At 42.2% G+C, this 14,688-nt stretch overlaps 2 protein-coding genes across 2 annotated transcripts in view; one reads left to right on the top strand and one right to left on the bottom strand.

Annotated features, from left to right (window-relative positions):
• LOC135219224 (dnaJ homolog subfamily C member 17-like) overlaps positions 1–14,688 on the top strand; it is a 158,027-nt gene that overhangs the window by 55,472 nt on the left and 87,867 nt on the right. The window lies entirely within an intron of this gene.
• Positions 10,574–13,774, bottom strand: LOC135220038 (uncharacterized). Its single transcript, XM_064257369.1, has 6 exons — positions 13,603–13,774; positions 12,603–13,093; positions 12,209–12,478; positions 11,823–11,865; positions 11,167–11,389; positions 10,574–10,796 (listed from the first exon to the last, which is right to left on the bottom strand). The coding sequence occupies exons 2-6, from the start codon at positions 13,083–13,085 to the stop codon at positions 10,574–10,576; spliced, it is 1,242 nt and encodes a 413-aa protein (XP_064113439.1). The 5' UTR covers positions 13,086–13,093; positions 13,603–13,774.

The raw sequence follows: 14,688 nt of genomic DNA, 5'->3' as shown, positions 1-14,688 counted from the left end.
CCAGGTTCGAGTCCTTCACGATCCCCTCCCTGCCTCAGTGACGTGGTTGGTATGGTGTTGGCGTCCCACCTCAGTGGTTGTGGGTTCGATTCTCGGCCATTCCATTGGGGAGCGAGAGATGTGTATTTCTGGTGATAGAAGTTCACTCTCGACTTGGTTTGGAAGTCACGTAAAGCCATTGGTCCCGTTGCTGAATAACCACTGGTTCCATGCAACGATGTAAAAGCACCATATAAACAAACAAACAAACAAACGATCCCCTCCCTAGAGGACTTCACCTGTAATGATACCGAAGAGATGCTACTTTGTCCTGTGAGGGTGCTACGGCGCTATCTGAAGAAAACTCGACACCTCAGGCCTGAGTGTCGACGCCTCTTCGTTAGCACCGGGGTGACCAAGAAAGATGTGTCCAAGAACACTGTTTCCTTCTAGCTTCATGAGGTAATCAGGAAAGCGTATGACTCCAAGAGGAGTGCCAACACCAGTACCTTTTGTCCAAGAACCTACGAAGTTAGAGGCATTGGTCCAACCCTTGCATTCCGCAAGAACTTGTCCGTGGCACAGGTACTGAAGGGAGGGGTGTGGTCCAACCAGACCACCTTCACCTCCTTCTACCTTCAGGATATTGCCCACAGGTCCTTGGACACTTTTTCCTTGTGACCCGTGGTGACTGCTCAACAAGTTGTGTAGCTTACCCAGCTCCTTTACAGGACAAGGTAGCATCTCGTCCTTGTGATATCGCATGAATGGAGAGTGAATGAGAGTGTGACTGGCTCCTCTTCCTCCTCTTTTCTTCCCTCTCCTTGTTGGCAGAGGGTAGCGGTTGTCACCACGCTGGACAGGATGACGATGCAGGTAAGCTACATAACCGAGCTCCATTCTATCCTTTTCATTAGGGATAGAAGCGTTTACCCGTCCCTTCCCTAGCAAGGGGGGGAAAAGAAACAGCAGTAAGAAACAAACCCAATACTTTAAATGTGGCTTCTTACTTAGGACATTAGTTCTTGCTTGCTATTCATAAGAGGTATGCTTACCTCCCTCTTATGAAATGATCCAGAGGTCTGACCACTGATCCTGCAGTTCACACTCCGATCAGTTGGACAGAGGCTAGGTTCCCCCCGTTTGCTCTTACGACTAGGGAGGGAACCCATGTTGGGCAAACACCAGTCTGTTCACAAGTTCGATTCCTCCCACCAATAAGTGAGTCTTCCTTATGTAAAGGACCGATGGTTTGTATAATATGTCTGAACAAATCACAATTTTTGAAAGTAAATTGTATTTTTCCTAACTATATAAACCTGAGATCCTTTACATATAGTCCCACCTCATGCCACCCCTTACTCTGTTCCTGGATCTAAAGCAAAGTAGTATGTTTACTTCCAGTCAGGCAGGACTCCCGACCATTGGGTAAGCAGTTACTGCCGAACTTCCTTGTTAATAAATCTTACGACCGGTCTAGGTGGCGTTGAATAGTAATTCCTTATGTAGACCTCAGGTCTGTATAGTTAGGAAAAATAGAATTTACTTTCAAAAATTTTGATTTTTACATGTTTCATACCATGATTGTTTTCAGAAATGCTTAGTTTTGACATTGATTAATGTCAAAGGTCATTTTCCAGAAGCCTCCAGCCAATAGTGAAACATTTTCAGGTTAGTTTTCTTGTTTTGTACTGTCACTCGTTTTCTATTACTACCTTCCTCAGTCACAACACTCGTTTTCTGTAAACCCAGTGGCTACTGGCAAGTGTGCAACGTAACAGTTCCTCTTTTTGAAACATAACGTGCTTGCCAAGATTCTTTCAATTTGCAGATAATGCGGTACACGCCATTCCTCCACGCCCTTACTGAAAGCAGAAATGTTAAAAAATGGCCGTTAAAAATGTAGCGTCTCCACATTGTTGGGTTATGGTGAGGTAGTGAGAATTGGAAAAGATAGTGTTGCCGAAGACAATACCGGTATATCTAGGAAATAACTCCGCGTAGGGTCTTTCTCTGGAAATTGGAGTTTCCTATAGTATTTCGGTTGCTTATTAAGAATGTACCATTATTTTTGGGGGGTCAACTTTAATTAACCCCTAGGGTAAGTATTAAACATGGTGAAATGCATTGGATGCCCCAATCCTGAATGGCTTTCATATTCGCGGGACTGTTCTTTGCATTTCGTGCAGAGTAATTGCCTAGAATTACCACAATAAGAATTACCACAAATAAGAAACTAAAAGCAAATTTTTTTTTTTATGCTGGCTGGAGGCTTCGGGAAAATTACCTCCGGCTTTAATCAAAGTTGAAAACTAAGCATTTCTGAAAACAATCATGGTATGAAACATATAAAAACCATCATAACAAGCAAGAAAAATATTGTGCGTAGTCAGAGATACAGACCGGATGTAAACTTTAATTTTACCCAAATAGGTAGCCTATAGCTAGTCTGTGCGGATACACCCCATTTCATCACCAATGCAGTCCGTCACCTACCCCATTCATCACCAAAAACCCATTTCGTCACCAGAAATACTCCATTGTGAAATCTGTTTCATCACCATTAATCCCACTTTCATTAGACTGTGATAATACACCTCCAACCTTATATTTTATCTCTCTTTCTTGTGTTTTATGTCGATATTCACTAATTAGGGCGTTCACTATGGTATTTTTATGCATTTAGTGTTCTGCTGAAATTGCTACATTGTAAGTAAGAAAAATATAATAAACTGTTAAACTGATAAATTGCTCTTGCCCTCCAAAACAACTTTTATAATACAGTTAATTACATACAATTAATTAGAAGGAAGGGAAGTGGGTAGGGAGGGAGGAAGGGCATAACGAGTGTTGGTGCAGTGTTCTTCACAGGAAATCCATAATGGTTAACTTACAATTACAGTTAGTTGCTGAGCATGCCTTAAAATCATGAACAAGAAAGGGAAACCATTATAAGCAAGTCAATCTCTGGAAGTTGTGGGATGCCTATGAGGAGAAATCTATCATCACGACCATATTCTTGAAAAGTTGCCAACAGTTTTTTCCATTGCAAGCAGTGTACATGTCTGCCAGGGAATTTTAATATTAAATTTCGTAGGGCGTTCACTACAGGTTTTTTATGGGTTTAGCGTTCCACTGAAATTATGCTACAGTGTAAGACAAACGTAATAAACGGTTAAACTGATAAACTGATACACTGTTTTTGTCTTTCAAAACAACTATTTTATAAGTCAATTTGACCAACATTTTTATATTGTTGCATTTTAATATTTTTATGTGGTGACGAAACGGTGTGAAAAAAAGGTGATGAATCGGCCTGGTGACGAAATGGGCAGATCCTGCCTATGCTTCACTTGCATGTCTGATCTCAATATTCATTTCAGGTCTAAAGAAGATTAAGCAGTTTCTCAGATAGGTATGTTGGTTCACCATATTTTAGTGCTTTAAAGACCTTAAGAAGTATTTGTTCCTACGCGATATACAAACCCTTGGTCCTTTACGATAGGAATTACTGAAGGTGTAGCCTGGACATAGCCACTGAAATATTTAAACAAGGAATTTCAGTAGTTAACTACCGGTCTGGTCATTAGTAGTCCCTCTGACCAGACATAAACATTCCAATTTGCTTTCGGCCATCGATGTGGATAGTACACTTGTTCTTCACCGCGCTCTACTTGACTGTGATCACTGATTTCTTTTTTAATACTGGTGAGATTTTTCCTTTTCACTTTGTGAATTATTGTGATAGTGTGTTTGAGATATTACTGAATTATGCAAACCCATGAATTGCAACAGCTCTCTAGCCTGTGTCCAATGGAATACGCATCCCTTGACCTTGGCTTTAGGCAAAACCTCAGGCAAGACTTTCCAAATTGCTCTCTCATAGTTGATTGTGTGACGAGGCAGCCAAATATCTGTTTTATGCATTCAACTTACCTGTCAGATATATACTTAGCTATAGACTCCGTCGTCCCCGATAGAAATTCGAATTTCGCGGCACACTCTACAGGTAGGTCAGGTGATCTACCGCCCCGCCGCTGGTGGCGGGAATAGGAATCATTCCCGTTTTCTAAGACAGATTTTCTCTATCGGCCGTGACAGCAACATTGTTGTTGTTACTCCTGATTTGATTTTCGTGTTTTTTCATCGCTATTGATTTTCTAAGCCGGTTATTTTGGTGACGTATTGGATCCTTGGTTTGGCATACTCTTTCGTGGACTGTTATTTGGACTTGGTTTTTGGATTTTTCTCACAATGTCAGATTCTAGCTTTACAGTTAGAAGACAGTGTGTAAATGAGGGATGCATGGTGAGGCTACCGAAAGCTTCGGTAGATCCTCACACAGTTTGTAAGGGGTGTAGAATGAATGAATGCTCAATATCTAACACCTGTGATGAATGTGTAGGTTTGAATGAGGAAGAATGGAAGAATTTAAATTCCTATTTAAGGAAATTGGATATGGATAGGGCTAGGAAGGCTTCCTCCAGAAGCGTAAGTAGGTCTCGTTCTAACAAGTCAATTAAATTAACACCTAACCCTAAACCTGTATCTTCTTCCTCTTGTACTAAGACTGCAAATCCAGCAACAGAAATTGCAGATCTTAAAGCTGCACTGCAAAGGATGGAACGTCAAATGCTAACGTTACAAGGTAAGCACAGTGATAGTGATTTAAGTGTCCCTAGTGCAGTGGAGGGTGCGTCTGATCGGCTTCATCTCGCTCCCAGGCCTAGACCTCTTCCAAGCTCACAGGCCGAGAGGAGAAGGAATGTCAAAAGCCTTACGGAGGTTATGGAGAATCCCCACCGATCAGGCGTCCCCTCGGCAGATTCTGTGACGACCCGAACTGCCAAGGATCGCTACCGAAAAAGCATCCTAAAACAGTTTTTCGTCTTCAGATTCTTCACCTAATGTAAGGGGCTGGAGCTCTGATGAACTGTCACGCCCCTTAAAAAGGAGTTGGAAGGCTCCAACTTTGAATTCAAGCCCTGAGCTTTTCTCCGATGGATCTCCATGTGAAAGGAAGAAAAGCAAATTAATTCCAAAACGCAAATCGGAGTCCCCTTCTTCTTCTAGACCTCCTTCACTCCGCTTTAGTAGGAGTTTTTACGAAGGAGACTCCCAGAAAAAAGGACTCTTTCCTTCCGATAAAGAGAACAAAGGGAAGGAAAGAAGAATCGAACGTAAAAGTTGCGGATTCTACTCGGATGAGTATGAAGAATGCGCCAGATGCGCTAGAAGCTCCATATGAGCCAGAAGCGCCAGAAGCGTCAGATGCGCCAGAAGCGCCAGCCTGGCGCAATGCGCCAGAAGCGCCACCCTGCCGAAATGCGCCAGAAGCGCCAGTCTGGCGCAAGGAGCCACGAGCGCCAACCTGGCGCAATGAGCCACAAGCACCAACCGAGCGCAATGAGCCAGAAGCGCCATCCAGGCGCCAGAAGGTACGGACTTCTTCCAAAAGACAGTTAAGCCAGGAGGATTTGTCTAGCTTTCGGAAGGATAAGCCTTTACCTGACAGGGACTCTAGGTGCCGCACAGGCGGCCGTAGCCCTTGTCAGGATATGGGTGGCTCCGTGGAAAGCGATAGGAGAGGACATCCTTCCTCTGACAGGAGAGAAAGGTGCCGCACAGGCGGCCGTCGCTCTTGCCAGGAGAAGGATAAGGTCGTGTTGCAGGATCAACCTATCTCTCGTAGGGACGCAAGTTGCCGCACAGGCGGTCGTCGTTCTTGCGAGAGTGGGGCAGATGTTGCAAGAGACCCGTCTCCTATTGAAAATAAACAATCCTCTTCGGAATTGGATTTGGAAGAAGTTTCGGACTCGGAAGATCACTCGGCTCCAGGCTTGTCAGATTACAAGACTCTGGCAGCTCTCTTACTTCAAGAGTTTGGGGACTCTTTAAGCCCTACTGCCCCTCCTTCTCCGAGGTCTTTGTTTACAAGTACTAAGGTCTTGAAGGCATCATCTTTCATTAAGATGAAGCCAACCATTTCCATGAATAAGGCTCTCCGATTCGTAGGAAATTGGTTTAAATCCAAGGAGAAGGCGGAGAAGACAGTCTTTGCCTGCCCTCCTTCCAAACTATCAGGAAAGAAGGGAATCTGCTACGAGACGGGCGAATCACTGGGTCTAGCTCTCCCTACCACTGCCGAAGCAGATTTTTTGAATCTGGTGGATTCTTCAAGGAGACAAGCCTTGTCATCGGCAAAGATTACATGGGGGACTTCTGAGATGGACCATCTCCTCAAGGGATTGTTTAATGTCTTAGAAGTTTTTAACTTCTTAGACTGGTCCCTTGGGGTGTTGGCCAAGAAGACTCAAGAGAATGAATCTCTTAGCCCAAAAGTCCTTTATAGTGTACTGTCCTGCATGGACAAAGCGGTTCAAGATGGATCAGGAGAGGTGGCCTCGCTTTTTGGAACTGGAATTCTGAAGAAGAGAGTCTTATTTAGTTCCTTTCTGATGAAAGCAGTTACTCCTATTCAGAGGTCATCTCTTCTTTATGCTCCTCTTTCGGACCAATTGTTTCCTGCATAACTAGTGAAGGACATATCTCATTCTTTGACAGAAAAGGCCACGCAAGATCTCTTGGCCCAATCTGCAAAGAAATCAAGGACTTCGGTTCCTGTAAAGAGAGAGAATCGTACTCCTCAACAGCCCTTTCGAGGGAACTCCTCTTCCAGACCCTCCTTTAAGAAGAGAGGAATACAGAAGAGAGGTAGGTCTTCCTTCAGACCTATCAAGAAAACAAAATGAGACACCAGTCCTTCAAGCACCGGTAGGAGCCAGACTTCGGAAATTTTCCGAAGAATGGACTCTGAGAGAGGCAGAAAGATGGTCCCTTTCAGTGGTAACGAAGGGATATATGATCCCCTTTCGAGACAGGCCTCCCTTGACAACGATCCCGAGGGAACTGTCAGCCCAATACAGGGACCCTGCCAAGAAAGAAGCATTATTGCAACTGATAGAACAGATGTTGCAAAAGGAGGCCATCGAATTGGTTCGGGATCCGCATTCCCGAGGATTCTACAACCATCTTTTTCTGGTTCCGAAATCCTCGGGAGGGTGGAGACCTGTCCTGGATGTGAGCGCATTGAACCGATTTGTAGAGAACACAAAGTTCTCTATGGAAACATCGAAATCGGTTCTTGCGGCTCTTCGTCCAGGAGATTGGATGGTCTCCTTAGATCTACAGGATGCTTACTTTCATGTCCCCCTGCATCCATCATCGAAGAAATATCTCCGATTCATGATGCAGGGAAAATTATTCCAATTCAGAGCCCTATGCTTCGGCCTGTCTACGGCCCCTCAAGTGTTCACGAGACTAATGACAAATGTTGCGAGATGGCTACATCTAGAAGGGATAAATGTATCCCTTTATCTAGACGATTGGCTAATACATAAGAGCAAAATCGGAACTTCAGTGCTTGAAGGACTTGGAGAAGACTTTGGATTTGACAAAATCTCTGGGACTACTCGTGAACCTCGAGAAATCACAATTGATCCCCAGACAGAACATAGTCTATCTGGGGATACAGATGGATTCTCGGGGTTTTCAAGCGTTTCCATCACAAGAGAGAATTGCTCAAGGCTTAGAAAAAATCTCAAACTTCCTAGGGAAAGAACGGACCTCGGCGAGGGAATGGCTCAGTCTGCTGGGCACCCTTTCCTCGTTAGAGCAGTTCATTTCCCTAGGGAGATTAAATCTCAGACCTCTGCAGTTTTATCTCAGAAAAATGTGGAGTCAAAAGACAGGAGACTTGTCAGACTGTTTTCCCATTCAACAGGGGATAAAATCCAACCTGAAGAGGTGGTTAACCCCATTAACAAACAACGAAGGGGTGTCCCTCTTGATTCGGAACCCTCACCGAGTGTTGTTTTTCGATGCCTCGGAAACAGGTTGGGGAGCAACACTGGGTCCAAAGGAAGTGGCGGGTACCTGGACCAAAGAACAGGCTACACTGCATATCAATGCGAAGGAACTCCTGGCGATTCATCTAGCCCTGGAATACTTCGAAGCGGAAGTCAGAGGAGTGGTAGTTCAAGTCAATTCCGACAATACCACAGCTCTGGCTTACATCCGGAATCAAGGGGGCACGCACTCTTTCTCATTGTACGAAATAGCGAGAGATCTATTAACCTGGACAGAGGAACGGGGCATAATTCTGTGGACAAGGTTTGTTCAAGGGGTAAAAAACCTAAGGGCAGACAGGTTGAGCAGAAAGAACCAGGTATTCCCGACAGAGTGGATGCTCCACTCAGAAGTCTGCAGACAAATGTGGTCCCTCTGGGGAAGACCCCAGATCGACCTGTTTGCCACGTTCCTCTCCAGGAAGATAGACAACTTCTGCTCTCTGGAAGAAGATCCCAGAGCCACGGCGATCAATGCTTTCCTCATGGATTGGTCAGGCATAGACGCCTACGCCTTTCCCCCATTCAAATTGCTGGGGGAAGTACTAAGAAAGTTTGTGGCATCGGAGGGAACAAGACTTAATTCTAATTGCTCCCTTCTGGCCTTCCCGAAACTGGTTCACAGAGGTACTGGAATGGACGGTGGACTTCCCCAGATCTCTAACAAACAGGGCAGATCTGCTCAGACAACCCCACTTCGAGAGGTTCCACAAAAACATCCAAAGTCTCTCCCTGACTGCCTTTCGACTATCGAAAGACTGGTCAGAGCGAGAGGCTTTTCAAAGAAAGTGGCAACTGCAATTGCTAGAGCCCGGAGAGCCTCTACCTTGCGGGTCTACCAATCGAAGTGTAGGTCGAAGAAGCTGTCCTCTTCCAATACCTCTGTGACCGAAATCGCGGATTTTCTCCTCTTCTTAAGAGAAGAGTCCAAATTGGCCGTATCTACTATCAAGGGATATAAGAGCATGCTCTCAGCTGTTTTTAGAAACATAGGACTGAATCTGGAAAATAATAAGGATCTTCATGATCTCATCAGGTCTTTCGAGACTACTAAATTGAGATCTTCTATTCCCCCGAGTTGGAACCTTGACGTAGTCCTAAAATTCTTGATTTCGGACAGGTTCAAACCTCCAGATAAAATCTCATTCAGAGATCTTACTAGTAAATGCATATTCCTGTTGGCCCTCGCAACTGCTAAGAGGATCAGTGAATTACATGCTTTGGACTCTCGGGTGGGATTTAAAAAAGACTCGGCTGTTATTTCTTTCCAGGATCTATTCCTAGCAAAGAATGAAAACCCTTCTAATCCTTGGCCTAGAAGTTTTGAAGTCAAGGGACTCTCTTCTCTAGTAGGTAGAGAGTTGGATCGGTCCCTTTGCCCAGTTAGGACCTTAAAATTCTATTTAAAAAAGAAGACACAGCTTCAGGATGTCGACAAAGTCTTTGGTGTTCGGTAAGAAAACCCCAAAAGACCTATGTCTAAAGAACGCACTGGCGTTCTTTGTCAGAAATGTGATTACCGAAGCTCACAGGAATTGCCAAGAGAACTCTTTAAAGCTGCTGAGAGTAAAAGCTCGCGAAGTCCGGGCTGTGGCAACTTCCCTTTCTTTCACTAAGAATATGTCCATGAGAAACATTTTAGCAGCAACTTATTGGAGGTGCAATTCAGTATTTGCATCCCACTATTTAAAGGATGTTAAAGTAACATACGATAAATGTTTTTCTCTTAGACCTTATGTATCAGCGGATACTATGCTGGGAAATGGAGCAGACGCTGATCCTTAATTTTGTTTTATGTTTTTAATGATTATTTGTAATATTGTTGTTGAGTTGTGGGTTGCTTGAAAGGATGTTCGGGGATGACTCCTTTCAATCTTAGTACTAACCCCAATTAGGATCAGGTGATCGGGATTAGTGTCGTGCTCTATGATTATGCCAATAGGCAAGGTGTTTTGTCATGTAAGTGGATAGGACCCCATTGATAAAGATCCTAAGGTTCTGTCGCGTAAGTGGGTAAGACCCCTGTAACAGACCATCAAGAACTCTAAGCATGAGGTCACTACCTCGCTGAGGCTCTTGAAGCGATACAGGCTCCTAGGCAGTAGCCATGAAGTCTTTCGCTAACACAGGTAGGAATCAAGGTTTTTTATTTTTATTACCTACAACATATGTTGTTTCCTGTCTATTTCAGTAAATTAGCCGTCTCTTACCCTCCGCCAAAGGTGCCAATCAGCTAAGTATATATCTGACAGGCAGGGCCAGGGAGAGCCATCACTGGGCCCTGGTACTGTGAGTGTCATTGGGCCCCTACCATTTGGCGAGCGAAGTGAGCCCATCCAGCTGGGGGGATCAGGATTATAGAATTTGACCAATTTTAAGAGCCAATTTAAAGCCATAAATGTTCACTGGTAGGATGTAAATTCTGTTCATCTTGCCGTATTGGAGCTTTATTTATGACTTGCAGTTAACAACTTATTTTGTTATTACATTACGTATAATTTGAGATAAACAAAACTTACTCATGAAACTCATTAAAGTGGCATTGTGCAGTAAGTCACTGTTGGCCTGTTGCATGTTGTGTATAATTATCATGCATAATAAAGTTTTGATGAATTTGAAATTCAAATTTCCCTATATTAAATAAATCATAAATGTGACTGTTTCATACAAGTATACATGTATAATTATTAAAGAAATACTCCTTTCCTTGCTTTTCTAGCAGCAAAACACTCAATTAAATCATCAAAATCAATCTTTCGTGCCAAATCACTTTCAATGCTTAAAAGACTTAGTGATGATAATCTCTCTTGTCCCATTGTGCTTCTTAAGTGATTCTTAATCAACTTTAATTCGCTAAAGGATCTTTCTGCAGAGGCAACTGTGACTGGCACGTCAAGAAAATTCTCAAGGCTATGCATATATTTGGAAACAAATCTTGTAGTTTTAATTTTGTGATCTTATTAAGAAGCAGAAGTGGAGAGAGAGAGTTGTCATCTAAATTGGCTTTATGTATATTCTTAAGGTACAGAATTTCTTTCCTCAGTTAGCTTGTCACTAGAGATGTCTTTGCTATACTCAGTGCTAAAGTTTTTAGAATCATTTACTATCACTTCATCAGTCATATCAAGATATGACCACAGAAACCCAAATAGTTTGTTAATCTGGAAGATGGCCTGGTAACGCTTGTTTAGTCTCTCACATACTGTGTCAATAGCCTTAAAAACACTTTCTTCTTCAAACTATGTTCGTCTGTCTGTATAAGTGAATCTTCACCTGATACCTTATCATCATCAGAGTCGGAGTATCAAAAAAGGATTTTCTTTTTCCTTTCCGAGTGACTCTAAATACTGGGTCAATGTTCATGGCAACTGCAACAACTTTGGCTTCATCATAAATTAAATGCCACTTTTTGAGAGACTGCAATTCAGTTTCCAAGTCCTCTATGTTTTTTACTTCAATATCTACAGTAGAAGACTGAGCTTGAATCACCTGATTTCTCTGATCTATTGAATTCAATAACTTGAACCAAAAAGCAGCCATCAAAATACATTCAAAAGAAGACACATACTTAATAGCGGCTGCCACATCTACTTTAGTTTAGCTGTTAAACTCTTCAGTTGGGATATTTCTTTAAGTGAAGCGAGAATACCAGGTAAATGGTGTGCAAAGGGCCTGACACTAGCTACTCTATCTGTCCACCGAGTTCCAGATAAACCGTGAAGAGATGCCGCAATGTGACTCTTAAGTATCTCCCAGCGTTTGGGACTGCTCGAGCAAATATTATATACTGTCTGTACCATCCCAAAAAATGTTACTACCTCTTTGCAACAAGCAGCAGCATCAGAACCACACAAGTTTAAGGAATGACAGCCACAAGGTGAGAACAAGCAGAGAGGATTCTTCTTTTAAGAGGGCTCTGGACTCCATTGTACTCACCTGACATATTACTACCATTGTCGATATCCCTGACCTCTGCAATCTTCAAAAGGAATATGAGAATCACTAAGAAATTTTAATATCATCTCTGAAATGTCTGCCCCTGTCTTCTTACTGTCATCAATAAATGAAAGAAATCTCTCTTGTATCAGGTATTTACCACATTCATCACAAGTTAGGTATCTCAGGATGAATGTACTTTGTTCAGTATGTGACATATCCGGGGTAGCATCAACCATTATTGAATAATATTTGGCCTGATCACGCTCATTAAGAATACAGTCTTTTTTAACCTTTTCGGCACATCATTGAATGAATTCATTTTGTGACGAATAGGAAAGATAATGAGCCTGAAGACGCTTCCCATCCTTCTGAGCTTCTCTCACTTTAGATACTACATGATCTTGAAGAATGGCATCATAACGAGAAAGCAGCTCAATTATACCAAGAAAATTTCCGTTATTTGTATCACCTATCATGCTAGACTCTCCTTGAAATGAAAGGCCTCGCTCTCCTAAAGTCAGTACAACATCCAAGATTCGTTTTAGAATTAGCTTCCATTTACTTTTCTCAGACTGAATTGATCTCTGTAACTGATCATCAATTCCAGATTCCTCTTTCAAACGTGCTTCTAACTGACGCCAGTCTAGATAACACTGTTTGTGGTAGTTTGTATGCTCATGTTCCGGAATGCGGTTATAAAGTTTTTTCCATGACGATTGTTTTCCAATGCCACATGAAGCCAAATTTGAAGGTGTTTTTGTACATCCTGCAATAAACAGTCGACAAGGAAAACAAAAAAAGTGCTCTTTTACGCTGACTATACACTAGCCAATCTCGTTTTCCAGTTTCACCATTTGGTCTCTGAACTTTCAAAACTGTATAAGGGAAACTGTTACCCTTATCATCTGAAGCAATTTGACTTGGTATTGGCTGAGGGCCCTGTCTAACAAAATCTTCAATCTGCACTCGAGATGGCCTATTAGGGATCAAACCTATATCTCTTTGTTGTTCAGTGTCTTTGGGTTCTGCATTTATTACATCGGATTCGGCTTCCTGTTGGGCATCCTGGACTAATGACTGTGAAGTTGAGGGGTCTGACTCTGAGGATGAGGGCAAGATATTCTGTTCTTCTACATTAGTGTCTATTGTGTCTATTTTCTTAACACCCACTTCAAATAATGTTCTTGCACACTTTGAAACAGCCTCTTCCCTAGCCTGTTTTTCTTTCCGCTTCTGTGCACCTGATTTGTGAGAATACATTATGCAGTCTGAAAGAAGAGGAAAAAAAACTTTTACCCTAAAGGCTAAAGCACAATGGTGATAATGACATTATGACACTTACACCATTACATGGTACATACTCAACAGTTTTGGTCAATTTGTTTAAAAAATGTACATGTTGTTATTGAACAATTTCATTTCATTTAACAGGGATGGACTTGGACTCAAAAATCGACTTTGGAATTTTTTCTTTGAAGCAGACTATTTGGTGAGCAAAGCAAGCGGCAAGCCTATAAGCTATAGACCTGTAGGTATAACCGCCTATTTAGGCATTATCCAGCTAAAGGGTAAGAACCATGCGATGTAAGCCTCCTCCTCCCCTCCCCCAAGAAAATTATGAAAAACAACCAGGTGTGACTGTCTGCATATATTTTAAAGGAAAATATGGATAAACTATCATAAACAAACTGGTGTAAATAAACAATGCACATAACACTATACGGTCCATACCATTTCCCCCAGTTTGGGAACCACTGCTGTAAGTTCTGTAACTTACTGAAATATTTGCCAAGGAATGAGAAAGACGATGTACATCCTGCCAGGCAATCAGAATGATGGTGACTGAGCGAGACGTAGAGTTGACATCGCTTATATTCCAACACAGCTGAGCTGCATTCATTTACGTAATTACGTGGTGTCACTCCAGGCTTAAGATTATTTAGAAGAAGTTTTTCAACAACTATTATTTTACTGATAAACTGTAGAAACTTCTATTATATATATACATATGTTTATGGTGTGTTTTGCATATTAGTATTCTCTCTATCTCTCTCTCTCTCTCTCTCTCCATTTGCTCTCCCATTTTTTTCCCTCCTGGTCGGGTGACTGGCCCCCTTTGAGGCCGGGCCCCCTTTGAGACCGGGCCCTGGTGTAAAGAAACCAGCTTCACCCCCCTCTCACGGGCCCTGCTGACAGGTAAGTTGAATGCATAAAAATGTTATTGTCATGATACAATAAAGTTTTATGCATACTTACCTGGCAGATATATACTTAGCTATAGACTCCGTCGTCCCCGATAGAAATTCGAATTTCGCGGCACACTCTACAGGTAGGTCAGGTGATCTACCGCCCCGCCGCTGGTGGCGGGAATAGGAATCATTCCCGTTTTCTAAGACAGATTTTCTCTTCCACCTGTCTCCTGAGGGGAGGTCGGGTGGGCCATTAACCGTATATATCTGCCAGGTAAGTATGCATAAAACTTTATTGTATCATGACAATAACATGTTAATACACTTACCAATCAAAAATAATTACCTCACAACAGCCAGACACCTGAACTTTCATCACAGATAGGATATGACCGAATACTCTAAAGTTAACAGTGATCCCTTATAAAACTTATTAATCATGTAAGAAATCAGACTAAGTTCATTAAAACAGGTGTGAGGTAAACTTTTGTAAAAATTAATTCAGTTAAAGGGCATCACTCCATCAAGTTTCCAAAGTATTTCCCTGGTTCTAACTCATTTCAATGAAATTGAAGGAAAACACCACAATACCATTATATTTATACCTAAATAAAATTAAGATTTACTGGTGGATCATTAAAGGAAACTTATAAAAATTTAAATTCAAAATTTTT

This window comes from Macrobrachium nipponense, chromosome 1 (genome assembly GCF_015104395.2).
Source record: "Macrobrachium nipponense isolate FS-2020 chromosome 1, ASM1510439v2, whole genome shotgun sequence".
Taxonomy (NCBI): Eukaryota; Metazoa; Arthropoda; class Malacostraca; order Decapoda; family Palaemonidae; genus Macrobrachium; species Macrobrachium nipponense.
The sequence above is the reverse complement of the archived record's forward strand: the minus strand, read 5'-3'. Positions and strand labels throughout refer to the sequence as shown.

What these genes read in the sequence shown, in the direction of transcription:
- LOC135220038 (XM_064257369.1), bottom strand. Translation starts at nt 13,085, where the DNA reads ATGTATTCTCACAAATCAGGTGCACAGAAGCGGAAAGAAAAACAGGCT. An exon ending in AAGATCATGTAGTATCTAAA is followed by an intron (nt 11,866 to 12,208) that starts GTGAGAGAAGCT and finishes TTCCTTTTGAAG; the next exon opens with ATTGCAGAGGTCAGGGATAT. An exon ending in CCGACTCTGATGATGATAAG is followed by an intron (nt 10,797 to 11,166) that starts GTATCAGGTGAA and finishes ATATATGCATAG; the next exon opens with CCTTGAGAATTTTCTTGACG.